Genomic DNA, 16025 nt, shown 5'->3' with positions numbered 1-16025 from the left:
CTGGACCCTCCTCAGCCACTGCTACTGCTATGGCAGAGCATCCTTGGCATTGGCCTGTTTCTTTTTGAACCCAAATTTTATTGGGTTTTGCTTCTTAACTTCCCCCATGCCACAGCAAGACGATGTTTAAATGGCAGAGATGGGAAATTTGGCCCCTTCTGTAAAATTACTGTGTGAGGAGGGGTGGAAATGGTCCCTTATTTCTAAGTTTGGCTGTTCAGCAGCCCCCAGCCTTTCCCAAGCACCTTCTGTGGGCCAGGTCCTGTGGGATTCATGCTGCACAGCAGGAATGTAGTCCATCCCCTTCTACCACACCCTAAAAGCCCTCCCACCTTGCTCTTTGCCTGCTGTGGGATGCAGCTGGATGTGTTTCTGCTTTTCCAGAACTGCTGAATTTCCCTGCAAAACTCTGTAGGTGAGATGCCTGCAGGAGACTCGGGGCTTTCCAACTGGATAGAGTCTGGGGAAAACAGAAACCTCAGTGGTCCTGCACAGGGAATCACAGAGCAACCCCCATGTCCCGGAACAGGCTGCAGGGCTGCAAATGAGACAGAGACTGTCCCTGCCTGTGTGCCCAAGTCACACAGCCACTGTCAGCCCCACAGTGAGGGGACTCACAGGACAGGTCCTCACTGCAACCAGGCAACCTGCCCCACCAGCCCTGCCAGGGAAACACAGCACCCACGGCCCTGTGGCAGCTACAAACACACAGCCTTTGAGCTCAGACATGTGTTTATTTCCTTTCTGGTGGAAGGCGTCACTGAGGCCATGTCCTCTCACCCCACTGACTTCCAACAGGGGTGTGGGGACACCACTGGCCACTCAGCAGCATCCTGAGGGACCACAGGTGCCACCAGGACAGCTGAGAGGACCTGGGGCTCTCAGCTGCTCCAGCAGCTGGAAGGGATCACAGATCTTCTCCTGAAGGACAGAGAAAACCCCAGGGCAGGATCAGGCCAGTGGGAAGAGGCACCTGAGAAAGTGGCACTTGGCACTTCCCTAGCTATCATGGGGGGCAGCCTCTGGGTCACTCCAGCTGCTTTTTCCTGCAGCAAGGAAGAAGCCAAGAGCTCGTCTGGGACTTTGGCTCTGCTTTTATCTGAGAAATGTCTCCTGCTTGGACAGAGCCCTGAGAAAATCTCCCCTTCCTAAGCACAAGGCTGTGTTTCAGGGATATGCAGCTGCAGGGTGTTATCTCCCTTGTATCTCCTGGCCCATCTACAGGCTTCAGGGACCACCAAGGAGAAGAGATAGGCTTCCAGCAGATAGAATGCTTTGTGCTGCAGGGTCAGGGTTGGCAGCCAGGGCCAACCTGCTTGTCCATCAGCTGGCAGGAGAGCCATGGGCAGGAAGAAACTGTGGGGATGGGCTATCATCTCCCTGGGGCAGGCTGTGCACAGCAATCCCCTCAGGGGAAGGATGACTCCCCTTGGGAGGGGGGGCTCAGAGAAGTCCAGCTGTCAGCCTCACCAGTCCCCATGGACGTTTTGGGGTGGTTAGAGCAGATCCCCCTTTGGAGGGCTCCAGCTTGGGTAGGGGTACAGTTTATCCCAACTCAAGCAGCAGGCACCACTCTCAGTGTCCCACGAGCTCCTGCCCAGCCCAGAAGGAGTCAGGTGTCTTGGTATCATGCTACAGCCCTTCTGACACCCCATAGCAGCTCTGATGGCATGGGACACCCGTGTCCCAATTCCTTAACCCAACCACAGAGCTACCCTCTACCAACCTTCACTCCCTTGCTACAGCAGCCCTGTGGTGCTGCAGCATTGGCTCCACCAGCTCGGATCAGGAACTTCTCTGCAAACCTGGAGCTCTGCAAGATCGCAGCCATCTCAGCATCCACACTCATCACCTCTCCTTCCTGGGGGCAGAGGAATGGTCACAGGTCTGGGGTCCTGGGTATGCGTCCCAGGGGACTCCAGCCACCCAGCCAGATAATGGGGAGAGTGAAAGCAGGAGCATGTCTTGGCCCAAAATCTGAAGAAACACCCACAAAACCCAAGCATCAGGCTTCAAATAATTTTGGGAAGCCACCATGGATGTCCTACTTCTACCTTTACCACAAAGCAATGTGTACATCTGCCTCCCTTTCCTGGACATTTGCACTCCCCTGGGTTTACACAGCCCCTCGGCTCCCCCTCCACCAAAGCTTGCCCCCAGATCACAGAGGATGCAGCTGAGTAGCAGCTTCACCAGCTTTAACTCTTCCCCACAGAGCCCCAGCCTGCCTCCCCAAACCTTGAAGGTGAAGTTGGCGTCAAACACCAGCTCTCGCTCGTGCCCCACAATGCCGCCATTGTAGGTGACCTGTCCTGGCCCGGTCCGGCTGCCAGCCGGCACCTTGAACAGCCGGTAAGTCGCGGAAACAAAGCGGCAGTGGCCTGCAAGGGAGAGGTTGGTGTCTGGGGCACTGAACACCTGGGCTGGGATCCCAGCAGAGCCTCCCAGAGCTGGCACTCCCTGGCTGGATCCTCACCGACAATGCCCTCCAGCTCCTTGTTACCAATGGTGATGGGGCTGGCGGTGACCAGGCACGGGGGGCTGAACCCCACCTCCTCAGCAATGCTGTACAGGTCTCTCCAGTACAGGGCTCCTGCCAGGCATTCTCCTGGTATGAGACCACAGACATGGGGGATGGAGGCAAAGGTCCAGTCCCCCCATGCCCTGTCACCCCCACCCCACAGCCCTACACACCCCACAGCACCCGGTGCTTCCGGACAGTCTCGCTCAGGCGCTGGCTGGCGTAGACATCGCTGAAGTACATCTCTCCCCCAGGCTGGAGGGCAGCAAGGAGTGAAGGGAGGCCTCAAGAAGCAAAGAGACAAAAGGGGCAAGGAGAACTGGGAACCCCCTAATCATACCCTGCTTTGGACCCTCTGCAGAGATGCCCTCCCCTGACCCCATCCTGTATCTGCGCCTTGCCCGATCCCATTTGCTGCTTCTCAGTGGCACTCCAACAACAGGGCCACCCCAAGACTACTTTGCTGCCACAGGAATGAGCCCACCATCACCTTCAGCACACGAAAGGCCTCCTGCAGCACAGCCCTCTTGTCAGGGGCAAGGTTGATCACGCAGTTGGAGCTGTGGGAGAGGAGACCAAGGCTTATTTGCACCCTCTTGCACACTTAGCACCACCAGCTGCTGTGTGTCACATCGCTTCATACAGGACATGAAAAGGGCAGTTTATATTCCCAGACTCTAGCCCAGACTCTGGCAGGGGATTTCCCTTTTTCTAACTTGTGCTTCTGAAGCAGTGACCCATTGGGATGCAGACCCAGCCCACAGCCCCGGGAAGCAGCAGGACTGGGGGTGACTGTGCCCTGCATGGCACCTACATGACAACATCGTAGCTCTCGTCAGCCAGCCCAGCATCACCCAGCTTCTCCATGTAACCATGGAAGAACTCCACATTCGGCTTTTGGTAGCCAAACTTATCCGTGTGGTAAGCAATGTGCTTCTTGGCCACCTCAACCTGGCAGGAGGAAGGGAATGATGTGAGGGGGCTGCTGGAAGGATGAGGGGGAGCCCCAGATCTGTGCCATACTTGGCCCTCGGTCATATCTATGCCGATGACATGGCCCTGCTCCCCGACCAGCTGGCTCAGCAGGTAGCAGTCCCTGCCGCTGCCGCAGCCCAGGTCCAGAATCCGGCACGAAGTCAGGCACTCAGGGATCACCAGACCACAGCCGTAGTACCTGGGTGGATGCTGAGCTGAGCTGGGTGGAGGTGCCCCATGGCACAACCGAGAAGGGGCTGCAGCCCACGGGGATGTGGCAGTGGAGGAGAGACCCTGGGGTTTACCTGGCCACAACCTCCTCATGGATGCGCTCCAGAGCATCTCTCACCAGCTTGGAAACGGGCCTGGCTGAGGTGATGCACGCATTGGTTTTGAGGTCCTCTGACTTCTGCAGCGCTTTGCCATAGTAGTCCTGAGATGGGAAGGACAGAGGCCACTAAACTGTGCCAAGTTGAGCCCTGGGAGCTCCCTATGCTCTAAAACATGGGGGCCATGGTCTGCACTCGGTCTGCCCATGTGCACACGTCCTCTGGCACTGGCACTCTCATTTCCACCTAGCCAAAAACTACGGTAAGATCAGGCATCCCTTTGCCCTCATCCTCCCCAGCTCCCTCTGCTCACACACACTAATGTGTTTGTGCAGGAGGGAATTTAATTCCCATTTTCAGTAACTTTTCAGGCTGCAGCCACCATTTCCCTGGCTGAGAAGGGTACAGGGAACCAGGGCAGGGAAATGCCAGGTTGCTCCACCCCCCATTCCTATGTGAAACAGGAGCAAAGCTTAGTGCACCTGGCTGCCAAGTGCCCCCGGCTGCCAAGTGCACCTGGCATTTTCATCTGGGCCCGGAACCAAGCTTTACCCTCTAATGGCAGCAGGAACTATAGCACAGCCCAGGCACGCACCCCCTGCCCAGCTGCCCCATCCCTCCCCAGCTCCCATCCACACTCCTCACCTGCACCTCCTGGTGGATCTGCTCTCCGATGGGAGTTGCCACTGCAACGGGAATGTGGGGCTGGTGGCTGACACCAGAGATGGGCACCACTCCAGGTCCTCCCAACAGTTCTGAATCCCCCTCTTCCCCCAGATACAGCGGTATATTTTGCTCTCTCCCAGCAGAACCCTGAGAATCCCCCCAAACTTGCAGTCTAATAGGATGCTCCAGGAGGCACCTGACAACATCCCTCCACCCCAAAAATCCAGTCCCAGCTGCCCTGGAGAGATGAGCCTCCAAAGTATCCCGGTAGGGTAAATCTCCCTCCCCTGCTTTGCAGAGCCTTGGCCCCAAGGGCACCCCCGGCAGAGGCCCTGGGCTGTCTTACTGCCTCCAGCCGCAGGGCCCCAGCCGGACTCTGCCCAGCTCCTCCCCAATATCCTGTGCTGTCCCAGCAGCCCACACTGCCCGGCCTGGCTTCCGTCCTGACAGTGGCTCCTGCCTGCCCAGGCCCCTGGCACACAGCCCCGTGGGACACAGGCACAGCAAGGCTGCCGGACCCGGGACATGGGCACAGCGAGACCACTGGCTCTGTGGGACACGGGCACACAGCCAGGCTGCTGGCTCTGTGGGACATGGGCACAGCCAGGCTGCCAGCCCCAGGACACGGGCATGGCGAGACCACTGGCTCTGTGGGACATGGGCACAGCCAGGCTGCCGGCCCCGGGACACGGGCACAGCCAGGCTGCTGGCTCTGTGGGACATGGGCACGGCCAGGCTGCTAGCTCTGTGGGACATGGGCACGGTGAGGCCGCTGGCCCCACTCCCATGCTGAGCACGCTGCCATCATTCACAGTTCTTGCTGCACCCACATCCCCAAAACCCACTCTGCTGCCTGCTCCCCAACAGCTCTGCACCAACACAGTGCAGTCCTGTCCCTGCTTGTCCCAAAGTCAGGGAGACACAAATTTAACGCCACAGGATGCTGTAGGCTCTGCAGAGGAGAGGAATTTGGAAGGGACGAGCCACCTGCAGCAAGGTCACACTGCCTCTGCAAAGCCCTCTGAGCTGAAGCAGAATAGGGGATCCTGGGGGACAAAGACCCACCATCCCAAACAGTCTCCCCAGTGCATAGGGGCTGCTAGAAACAGAACCCAGGACAGACTGTGCAGTTTGGTGGTGTTCAGGACAGCTTTTATTCCCAGCAAGAGAGTCGCAGGGAAAACTCATTCCCAAAGTGCACCTGTGAAGCTGGGGTCAGAATGTCACCCAAGGCAAAAATACTGGCAGGGATGGTGAAATCTGCTCTGAGAAGGCTCTGCAGCACAGGAGCCAGACTCCAGCAGCATTCCAACAAGAATGTGGCAGGCCTGTGTCGGCTCTCAGCCTGCCTGCTCCTATCAGCTGGTGAAAAGCACACTCAGGGAAACAAGTGCTTCCCGTGCACTCCAAGTGCTCCAGATAAGTGACTTACCAAAAACAAGACACAGTATTTATAGCTGGTCCTGGATGTGAACAGCTCACTAGTCTTCAACAGAGCAGTGTAGAACTGAGCACACCAGCTCCTGATGCTCTCTTGCCGGCTTCCTAAGAAGGCCTTTGGATACCTTCCCAACCAGATACAAACACACACCACAGCCAAGGCTGCTTCATCAAAAGCTGGAGCAGCAGCCCAGAAGGAATGTACTTGAAGGCCAAATGCAGCACATATGGGCTGGCAAAGGGATGATGTTCCAAACTCTGGCAGAGAGGAAAATAAGATAACCTCTGAGGAGGATGATGGCCAAACCATGTCCAGCTAGGCCACTGGCAGATGTGTGTGCTTAGATTCCTGGTTTCAGAAATCCTGTGCTGGGACTGGCACTTCAGCCTACACTGAAGCACCTCTCACCCGCCCAGGCGCTTGCAGCTCACACTGATTAAAATGCCCTAAATAAACTGCACTCTGTGCCACCTCTGTGGCTAAATACAGACCAGTGGCAAACTGCAGGCACCTGCATTTAAATGCCATGCCTCAACTCTGCATTTCTTGCCAAGGGTGCTGGGGTGGGCTGAGCACTTCACGCGACATGGGAAGTAAGCAGACACAGGAATTATTGGGAAGAGCAAAGTTTCAGGGAAGTTTGTTTCAGCCAGGTGCAGGTGTGCAGGTGAGCATTCTGGAGCAGAGGTGTGGATGCAGGCACACGTGAGGGGGCCACGTGCCCAGAAGCATGGACTCTGCACATATCCCAGCTGACATCCAGCTTCATCCAGACATAGTTCTGAGCCCCAGGGGCTGGCAGGGGGAGAACACTTCACTCCCTCAGTGCTGGTCGAGATTTCCTCAAGCCTTCAGCTCCCCTTCATTTCAGCAAGTGACTCAGCTGGTCCTGAAGGTTTGACGAGCGCTCCACGCTGGGTACCAAGCAAGAGGAGATTCATGGTGAGATCTGCTCCCAGACTGTGCTGTGCTGCCTGTGCCCAAGGCACCAGAGCAGCTCTAGAGCTGACACTACAGCAGAGAAACCCAGGGATCCCCCGACCCCCCTCTGTGTCCCCACAAAGGAAACCTCACTTCGTGCACCCTGCTGTACACAGCTCTGCTCCCACCACCCTCATCTCCTCTCACAAGCAACCTCACATGCTCTATCACACCAGTGGATAGGAAGGAATCAAAGGAAGCTTGGGTATGAATCCCATCTCTTCACAATACTGAAGTGTTATCCTGCTAGGCCAGCATCTGCCTCAAAGGCAGCTGCAAAAACCTTTCCATTCTGCTTTCCCCCATCCAACTCCATCACCTTCCCCTTTCTACCCCCACAGCATGTCCCCCAGGTCCTCCCAGAACTCACTTCTTTTGAATTGCTTCTTGCCTGGAGGAGAAAAGGAAAGACAAAAAGAGCATTAGAAAAACAAAATCTCAGTCATGGTTTATGTTATGTGGAACAAGGGCTCAAGAGGCCAAAGCTCCAGGGTGTTTCTGGATTAAGTTCTGGGGGACAGAAGCAGCCCTGGCTTCTCCTTCTTAGTCCCAGGTGCATCATACACACTCATGGGAGACACAGTGCATGGCAAACAGGAGGCAAAAATTTCAGCTCCCACCCCAAAACAGCCTGAAGAGGGCTGGAAAATTCCAGCTCCAAGGCCTGCTCAGCTTTGAAGAACTGCAAAAGAGGGATCAGTCTGAGCTGGCAGCTTCATGCAAAGTCTTTAATGAGAACAGAGAAGGACTGAGGGACCCACTCAGCCCCCCGGAGAGAACGCCTACTTACTGGTACTGTAGATGAGTAGTTATTATGGCCATTTTTCTTAAACTCTGTGGAGAACAAAGCAAAGAATGAATGCCTACAGAAATCACAGTGCAGCTGTCCTAATGCCCTGGGGGTTCCTCCAGCACAGCCACCACTGTATCGCTGTACTGCCTCCAAAACACCCCCGCTGGTATCTGTCAGCAGTGGCACACTTCCTTTTCCTTTCCCAGTGACAGGCAGAGACACAAGTCCTTTATTTCAGCCCACAGTCCCCCAAGCTTTCTGTCAGAGAGGGCACAGCTTGAGGGCTGGCCGGCCTGAAAGACACTGTGAGTCCAGCAGCACCGGGTCTGAGGAAACACTAAATTATTCTGGCCACCAGCCCTGCTGCCTGAAGTCATGTATCTGACTCCAGGGCTCCGGCAGCACGGCTGCAAACTGTTCTTACCACCCTCCGCTCCTCCCACCCCCAGAAACGCTGCTGCTCCAGCACAAGAACACAGCTTACATCTTCCGAGTGCAAGATGGCATCTTCTTGCATCACCATGTTTCTCGCAGCTTGACCCAGGAGCTACAAGACAAACATACGGAGCAGGCTGAGACGCTACAGCTTTGCGTTTCCCGAGGCCCCCGTGACGGGTAGCAGGGTGACACTCGGGGTGACACCGCGCGGGGATCACCACAGTGCCGTGACAGCACATCACCGGGAGCGCCTGAGGCACCGCTCCCACCTGTCACCTTGGAGAGCTGGCGGCCACCCTCCCGCCTGCCACCGCCGAGTCCCGAGGCGCTGCCCAGCCGTGCCCGCATTTTCCGCCCCCGCTGTCCCCGTCCCTGCCCAGAGACAACGATGTGTCCCCTCCTCGGACTACAGCTCCCAGCATGCATTGCGCCGCCCTCCCCGCTCCCAGCTCGGCTCCGGCCCTGTAATCGGCCGCCCACCGGCACCCGCCGCTCACCTCGGCGCTACGGGAGCCCTTCAGCACCTGCTTAGTGAGAGCGATCACGTCGGTGCCGCAGCTCGTCACCTTCTCGGTCAGGAGCCCCTTCACCGAGTGGCCAAAGCGCGCCTGAGCATCCGCCGCGCCCCCCGCCGCCATCTTACCCCGCCCACACCCCGCCCCGCCTTTCCCCGGGAGCCGCTACGGCGAGTGCCAGGGGCCTGAAGGCTCGAGAAGGCGCAGAGCCCGCGGTGCTCGGGAATACTGCCGGAGTGGGGCTTCAGTTCCCAAAGGACTCTCCCAGGACACCTCATCGCCTCAGGCACGGACACCCACAGGCTGCCCAGCACTGACAAGCACAGACCAAGGCTGACCAGAGCTGACCAGGGTTTCTCAGCCCTGGCCAGTACTTGCCTGTACTGACCAGGGTTGACCAATGATACCAGGGGCTGACCGGCGCTCACCGGCATTGCCGAGCGCTGCCCAGCAGTGTCCCGTGCTACCCGTGTCTCCCCAGCACTGACAAGAGCTGATGATGAGGGATGCTCCGCGCTTATTAACATTTCTAGTGCTGCCCATTCCCTCCCGGATCTGCCGAGGCGCTCCCCGGCTGGGGATGGTTTCCAGTGCCCCGCCACACCCCCCAGCTGTGCTCAGGGCACCCAGGATAGACCTCAAGCTGTCCCCACACCCCCGACCCACCACAGGGCACTGGGGATGGAACCCCAAGGACGGATCCGACCCTGGGCATCCCCTGGCCCCCGGCGCTGGAAGCAGCTCCCCCATGGCCACCCAGGGCGGCCGTGGCCCCGCTGCCCTCGCCCCCCGCCATGCGCCCACAGCTGCAGAGCTGGCCACGGGCCCAGCGCTCGGCTCCCCCCTCCTCGTCCCCCCGATAAGGAGCCGAGCCCGCCTCAGAGTCAAGGAGACGACCCCGCCGCCGCTATAAGGGCCCCCCGCGCGCCGCAGCCCCGCAGCCGGCCCCGCCATGGCGCTGCTGGGCGCCCTGCTGCTGGCCCTGGCCCTGCTCTGCACCTGGCGCCTGGCGCGACGGAGGGACACCCTGCCGATGGCCACGGCCACGGGGCTGGGGCGCCCACGGAGCCTGCCGGCCCTGCCGCTGGTGGGGAGCCTGCTGCAGCTGGCCGGGCACCCCCAGCTCCACCTGCGGCTGTGGCGCCTGCAGGGGCACTACGGCAGCCTCTACGCCCTCTGGATGGGCTCCCACTACGTGGTGGTGGTGAACAGCTATCGGCACGCCAGGGAGGTGCTGCTCAAGAAGGGCAAAGACTTCGCCGGACGGCCCCGCACCGTGAGTCGGCAGCAGCTCTTGGGGACCCCTTCCCACTGTGGCGTGGCGTGAGGAGGGGACGCTCCCCAGGAAGGCACGGGCACGCAGCAGGGTCCGTGTCCCCTCCCCATCCTGCCTGCAGCAAGGCAGGAGCAGGACGACCCCTCCATACCCTGCCCTCCAGGTATTCCCCAGGTATTCCCCAGGGTTCCAGCCAGGTCACCCTCCATCCCAAGGGTGCCTGTTTTTCCTGCAGCTGGCTGCGTCCCTGGGCACGGGGATGTGGGTTCAGCTACTACCTGTACCCTCTAAGTTCCTTGGGCATCCTAGAGCCTTAACCTTCACATCTGTCCCCAAATCTCTTTATCAGTCCTTGGCAGGGAGAAAGTAAACCTCATGTCCTGTGCTTTGCCTGCCTGCATTAACCTCTAGCCCCCCGCGGACCATTTCTGGGATGGGGTGAGATGATCATCCCTCCCCCGCGGGGCTGCCCTGCAGCGGGATGACCCTGGGACTGCCTGTCCCTCAGGTGACCACGGACCTGCTGTCCCGGGGGGGCAAGGACATCGCCTTCGCCAGCTACGGGCCCCTGTGGAAGTTCCAGCGCAAGCTGGTGCACACCGCCCTCTCCATGTTCGGGGAGGGCTCGCTCGCCCTCGAGAGGATCAGTAAGTGCCTCCTCCCGGCCCCAGGCTCCCTCCCGGCTCTGGTTCCCTCCCACGCTGTACTTCTTAAGTGCCCCGATTCCCTGGGAAGGAAGGAAAGACAATGGCTCAGCCCGTGTCCCCTGGCTTGCCAGGCTCTGTCCCTCTCCTTATATCCCCTGTACTTTACCAATACTCTCCATGTGTTTTCTACCCTGAACTTTAGTTCCCCTCTCTCACAGATGGGGAGACTGAGGCATGGAGCCAGTTCCCCACTCTGCCCAGGAGGACATCCTTGCACATCTCCATTCTGCCTGCTCCTCTCCAGCACCCAGCATTGTCCCTTCTGCCCATCCCAGCCCCTCAGGGCCCAGCCCTGTCTGGGGGTGCCCTCTACAGGCTGCACACGCTGTAGGAGCAGGGGACCCCTCCTTCCAGCCCCCAGCTCCCCTTTCACCCCCTTGGCTTAATCACCACTCCCTCATCACCCCCTGGCCTGGCTCTCCTCCGTCCCAGTCTGCCGGGAGGCCGCATCCCTGTGCGAGACGCTGAGCGCGGCGCAGGACACGGCCCTGGACATGGCCCCCGAGCTCACACGGGCCGTCACCAACGTGGTCTGCTCCCTCTGCTTTAACTCCTCATACCGCCGGGGGGACCCCGAGTTCGAGGCCATGCTGGAGTACAGCCAGGGTATCGTGGACACCGTGGCCAAGGAGAGCTTAGTGGACATCTTCCCCTGGCTCCAGGTGAGCAGGAGCATGGGCACTGCCCATTCCTCTCACCTCAGATGAGAGGAAGGAGCTGGGATGTGTCCTGTAGGAGCCCCACTCAGTTAGGAGTGTCCCTGGCCTGGTGACCCACAAGAGCCAGTACACTGGTGGGCACTGTCCCTGTCCCAGTGAGTCAGTACACTGGTGGGCATAGAGTGACTGCCTGGGGGCCTGCAGGGGCTGGGCTGGGCTGAGCTGTAGACTGTTGTAATGTGCTTTTCTCCCTCAGATATTCCCCAACAAGGACCTGACCCTGCTGAAGAAATGCCTCCAGGTCCGGGACCAGCTGCTCCAGCAGAAATTCACTGAACACAAGGTGCCAGCAGGGCCAGGACAGGGAGATGCTAGGGCTGGGGTGGTGGGCACCGTGCCCAGGACAGCCTGGCTCATGCATGTCCCTCGGCAGGAAGCTTTCTGTGGAGACACTGTGAAGGACCTCATGGATGCCCTCCTGCAAGTGAGGCTCAGTGCTGAGAACAGCAGCCCTCTGGAGCCAGGGCTGGAGCTGACTGATGACCACCTCCTCATGACGGTGGGGGACATCTTTGGGGCCGGTGTGGAGACCACCACGACTGTGCTCAAATGGGCTGTGCTCTACCTGCTCCACTACCCTGAGGTAGAGTCTGCACCCTACAGTGGGGGCTTGGGTTCCCCCCAGCACCAGGAAGGTCATGGGGAGTTTTGGGGAAGGCAGATGCCAGAACAGAAGGCAGGCTCTGCAGATAAGCAGGATCAGGCTGTGGGCACTTCTGCCCACACAAGCTGACAGACCATGCTGATGATGCTGGGTGCACTCCACTGTGCACAGGGCACCTTGCTCCCTGGGCTCCCACAAGGGTCTTTTCTTTCCTCCTAGATCCAGAGGAAGATCCAGGAGGAAATGGACCACAAGATCGGCCTGGTGCGTCACCCCCACCTCAGCGACCGCCCGCTGCTGCCCTACCTGGAGGCCACCATCAGTGAGGTGCTGCGCATCCGGCCCGTGTCCCCCCTGCTCATCCCACACGTGTCCCTTGCTGACACCAGGTGAGACCCCCTGGGGCACATCCAGGTCATGGGCAGAGACTGTGGGGAGGGAGCCACTGCCTCACTCTGTGTCCACTTTGCAGCATTGGGGAATACTCCATCCCCAAGGGTGCCAGGGTCATCATCAACCTCTGGTCTGTGCACCACGATGAGAAGGAGTGGGACAAGCCTGAGGAGTTCAATCCTGGTGGGTTGTGTGATCCTCATCCCCTCCTGAGCCCGGGGATGGCCGGGTGGGTGCAGCAGGAGAGGCGGAGCCCTGGGGGAGGCTTGGTGCTGGGAGGTTGGATGCTGCTCCTGCCCGTCTGGGGCATTTGCGCCTCTTGCTCCTGCAGCTCCCAGGAGGGACACACGTGGTGAACTCAGGCAGGTCTCAGGCAGAAAGGTCAGCCTGCTGATGCCAGTGGTGCCCCTTTCCCTTGCAGGCCGCTTCCTGGATGAGCAGGGCCAGCACATCCATTCACCCTCACCCAGCTACCTCCCCTTTGGAGCCGGGATCCGTGTCTGCCTGGGAAAAGTCCTGGCCAAGATGGAGCTCTTCCTCTTCCTGGCCTGGGTGCTGCAGAGGTTCACACTGGAGTGCCCTGAGGACCAGCCCCTGCCCTCGCTGGAGGGCAAGTTTGGTGTCGTGCTGCAGGTGCAGAAGTTTCAGGTGAAGGCCAGGCTGAGGGAGGCCTGGAGAGCAGCCTCGTGACGGGGTGGAGCCCTGGATCCCAGGCAGGGGGTGGGGGGTGGGACCACAGAGGCTGCCCCATGGATGGGGGGTTATCCCGATAAAGCTATTCCCAACACAGCATGGCTCCGGCTATTTTTTGGGCAGGAGATGGAGGACAGGGTTAAATGTGAGATGTGTGGTGGCCCCGCAACTTGCTGGGAGCACTGGGCTCAGCTGGGAGGCTGTGGCCTCTCTGCAGCAGTTCCTGCCTGCTCACTATCCTGAGCACTCACTGGCTGGCTGGATTTTGGCCATCACTCCAGCAGCAGCAGCAGCAGCAGCAGCACGACCTTCCCGTAACGCAAGGGGCCGTGTTTGCTTTGCTTTTGCCAAAAACTACTGTGCCATGGAGGGCAGCATGTAATTAGGTCTCTGGTTCTCTATTACTTGACCTCTTAATATTTAACTAAATAGCTGCACAGCTATGGCTCAGGGCCCCTGGAGGGAAAGCGGCCAAGGCAGAGGGGAAAGCCCCACAGAGCCCCAGCACATTGTGACACCCCAGCCCTGCACACCCCCTCATTTTCCCCCTGCCCTCTCTCTTGCTAGCAGCCAGGAAAACAGACATAAACTTCCCCACCACTGAACCTCCTGCTCAGTGTATATGAGTTCTTTCAAACCCCCAGCACTTGGCTTTCATGCAGCCCCTTCAACATTGGCATCCAATGCCAAATGGGTCCTGTCAGCCTGTGGCACAAGGGTGATGAGGAAGGCAATGCATTTGCAGCCTGGCACAGCACAGGGAGCATCCTCCCTCCTCCCAGTCCATATTCCTGGGGGCTCAGGGTGGTAGGGAGGAGCAGGAGGAAGAACTGCCATGCACATACCTGTCCCAGGGGCAATCCCCAGGCTGATTTGAGCAGCTGACCCACCAGAAGCTGGGCAGAGGGAGCACAGCAGGAGCCCAGCCCCATTGCTGCTGCACAGAGTCTCTGATGGCTTCTAAGGGCTGAGCCCCACACACCCTCCTCCTTTCCTGCCTGTTTCCATCACACTGGGGTGCCACCGGGTTTCCAATCCCTCTACTTCTGCTACACTGTATGGGTGAAGGGGGACAGGACTCAGAATGGCCTTTGGGAAAACTTGGCTAAACATGATGCCCTGGGCTTCCCTGGGGATTGGCACCTCCATGCCAGCCTTGTCCTTCCCCTGACCCAAATCCTGTCACTGGCAGCACACACTGGCAGGGAGGCTCCACTCCAGTCTCCTGTAACATTGTGATGCCTCCAGGAGCATCAACAGGACCTCCAGCACATTTGTACCCCTTTGCCAAGGCATTTGATTTTGCTTTTGGTAAGGGAAAGGATTTTCTCCTTGCCAGAATCAACAAAGGGCTGACACCTTGCTGTTTGCCAATGCACCCACACAAGTGCTAAATGCCCCTTGGGGCAGAAATGGGGACCTTTGAACCAGGGATGTTTCTAACCTGGAGAATGCCTCCAGCCACAGCCTCATGCAATCCACCTTTCCCATTTGCCAGGGCTGGCATGTGCTGTGCTAGGCTGGGAGACCAGCACGTGCTGCAAATCCCAGCAGCCCAAGCTGGGCCCTGCTGCAGGGTGTCTTGCCCCCTACCCAGCCCACCTCCTCCCCACTGGGAGAAGATGCTGCTGGGGAAATTCAGAGCCCAGAACCAGCTGCCTGGTACTTTGTGAGCTGGTAAACAGCCCCCAGCACAGCTGCTCCCTGCTATGGGAGTGGGCAGAGGCACTGCTGAATCACCCGGCTGGTATTTCTATCCTGACAGCTGCTCCGGGGCTGTGCTGCTGCACCCAAACCCCTGGCTCCACCAGAAATCTCCACCTGGGCCACTGGCTCTAGCTCCCTGAGGCAAAGGGGGTCTGCAAGGGAGGAACTGGTGACGATGGAAAGAATAAAGGTTTTTCATTCCCACAGTTTCTTGGGTACACCATGAAGCACATGTGCAGCTTGCTGAGGGCACTGAGCAGAGCAAGCCTGAGCCTTTCCATTGCACAAACTCATTTTGGGGGTACAGCCACCCTCACAGCACTTGGCTGACCCAGCTGCACCACAGGGCTCAGCTCAGAAGCCCTCCAAGTTTGAGAGGCTTGTCTTTGCACCAGGCACCGGCTGATCCTGGACTGTGCTAAGACTGACGGCCAGCCCAGGAGGAGCAGGAGACGCTTGGAATACCTGCGGGCTCTGCACCGGGCACGGGGCCAGGAGAGCTGAGTAAGCACAGACCTCAGGACACAGCTGTTGCCGGTCGAAAAGAAACCGAGAAAGGAGCCCGCAGCCTGTGATCCCCCGGCACAGAGCCTGCAGTGCTTGCACCACTGTCGCGACGGCCCCGCTGCGGGCACCCGTCCCATCTGATAAAAACAGATCTGTGCTGCAAGGATGGGGGGAACCGGCTCTGACGAAGAGGCCACTCACCCTGGCCTTCCCAGGCTGCCCACTGTGCGATGCTGTGGGGCTTGCCTGAGCCAGGGGCTGCCTGTCTGCCCCCCTCCTGGCCTGGCTTTTCCTATATAAACTAAAGAGAAAAAAAGAACACAGCAGCAAAAGCCTCCCTGGGATGTGTTGCACAGGTGGTGATGGGGGCCACAAAGCAGCAGCCTTTGGGGAGAATCACTCACTCAGGACAGCAAAGGAGTTTATTCAGTGGAGCTGTGCCCCAGTTCCCTGCCAAGCTCTGCCGGGAGCAGGTCAGGCTGGGATGAGCCCAGCCAAGGCTTGCAGAGAACCGGGGGAGATACAGCTGGGGAGCCCTGGCTGTGCAGAGCAGGAACTCAGAACCACTGACTCACATCCCTGAGCAGTGAGGGGTGCCCAGGGAGCCCGAATCTCCCACTGCTCGGCAGAACAGCCACATGCTGGCAGTGGAGCCACTCATTCTGCTTCTCTCCAGGCTTCCTGCCCCAGGAAGCTTTTGATGACTGTAACACAGAGGCTTAACTGCACCTCGGCTTTCCTTAGCCTCCAGTTAGGCAGG

General features: G+C 58.9%; 3 protein-coding genes across 4 annotated transcripts; 1 reads left to right on the top strand and 2 right to left on the bottom strand.

Moving 5' to 3' along the window:
* Positions 1-822: 822 nt before the first annotated feature.
* On the bottom strand, positions 823-5123 carry AS3MT (arsenite methyltransferase). The gene is given in 13 exon segments (XM_030951331.1): positions 823-921; positions 1727-1861; positions 2239-2381; positions 2477-2608; positions 2695-2776; positions 3012-3081; positions 3336-3472; positions 3545-3695; positions 3802-3929; positions 4471-4511; positions 4810-4877; positions 4879-4951; positions 5108-5123. Coding segments are annotated over 13 exon segments (1275 nt in total).
* A 498-nt stretch (positions 5124-5621) lies between these two features.
* Positions 5622-8804, bottom strand: BORCS7 (BLOC-1 related complex subunit 7). 2 transcript variants are annotated; one of them, XM_030951247.1, is made up of 5 exons: positions 8642-8804; positions 8191-8253; positions 7704-7747; positions 7284-7304; positions 5622-6846 (listed from the first exon to the last, which is right to left on the bottom strand). In XM_030951247.1, the coding sequence occupies exons 1-5, from the start codon at positions 8780-8782 to the stop codon at positions 6795-6797; spliced, it is 321 nt and encodes a 106-aa protein (XP_030807107.1). In that variant the 5' UTR covers positions 8783-8804; the 3' UTR covers positions 5622-6794. The 2 variants fall into 2 exon arrangements, with proteins under 2 accessions (XP_030807107.1, XP_030807106.1); XM_030951246.1 differs by lacking the exons at positions 5622-6846; positions 7284-7304 and adding an exon at positions 8363-8516 and having other exon boundaries at positions 8642-8784.
* An 805-nt stretch (positions 8805-9609) lies between these two features.
* Positions 9610-13144, top strand: LOC115905206 (steroid 17-alpha-hydroxylase/17,20 lyase). The gene is made up of 8 exons (XM_030951333.1): positions 9610-9935; positions 10444-10582; positions 11075-11304; positions 11558-11644; positions 11735-11944; positions 12185-12354; positions 12438-12541; positions 12780-13144. Exons 1-8 carry the CDS (start codon positions 9612-9614, stop codon positions 13046-13048), a joined length of 1533 nt encoding a protein of 510 aa, XP_030807193.1. The 5' UTR covers positions 9610-9611; the 3' UTR covers positions 13049-13144.
* The last annotated feature ends 2881 nt before the right edge of the window (positions 13145-16025 follow it).

This window comes from Camarhynchus parvulus, chromosome 6 (genome assembly GCF_901933205.1).
Source record: "Camarhynchus parvulus chromosome 6, STF_HiC, whole genome shotgun sequence".
NCBI lineage: Eukaryota > Metazoa > Chordata > Aves > Passeriformes > Thraupidae > Camarhynchus > Camarhynchus parvulus.
This window is presented reverse-complemented; position numbering and strand designations above follow the sequence as displayed.

Coding starts and splice junctions, on each gene's coding strand:
- LOC115905206 (XM_030951333.1), top strand. CDS start 9,612: ATGGCGCTGCTGGGCGCCCTGCTGCTGGCCCTGGCCCTGCTCTGCACC. Junction 10,583..11,074: donor GCTCGCCCTCGAGAGGATCA/GTAAGTGCCTCC, acceptor CCTCCGTCCCAG/TCTGCCGGGAGGCCGCATCC. Junction 11,645..11,734: donor AGAAATTCACTGAACACAAG/GTGCCAGCAGGG, acceptor GTCCCTCGGCAG/GAAGCTTTCTGTGGAGACAC.
- BORCS7 (XM_030951246.1), bottom strand. CDS start 8,782: ATGGCGGCGGGGGGCGCGGCGGATGCTCAGGCGCGCTTTGGCCACTCG. Junction 8,517..8,641: donor AGGGCTCCCGTAGCGCCGAG/GTGAGCGGCGGG, acceptor GTCTCTGGGCAG/GGACGGGGACAGCGGGGGCG. Junction 8,254..8,362: donor TGTGCTGTCACGGCACTGTG/GTGATCCCCGCG, acceptor TTTGTCTTGTAG/CTCCTGGGTCAAGCTGCGAG.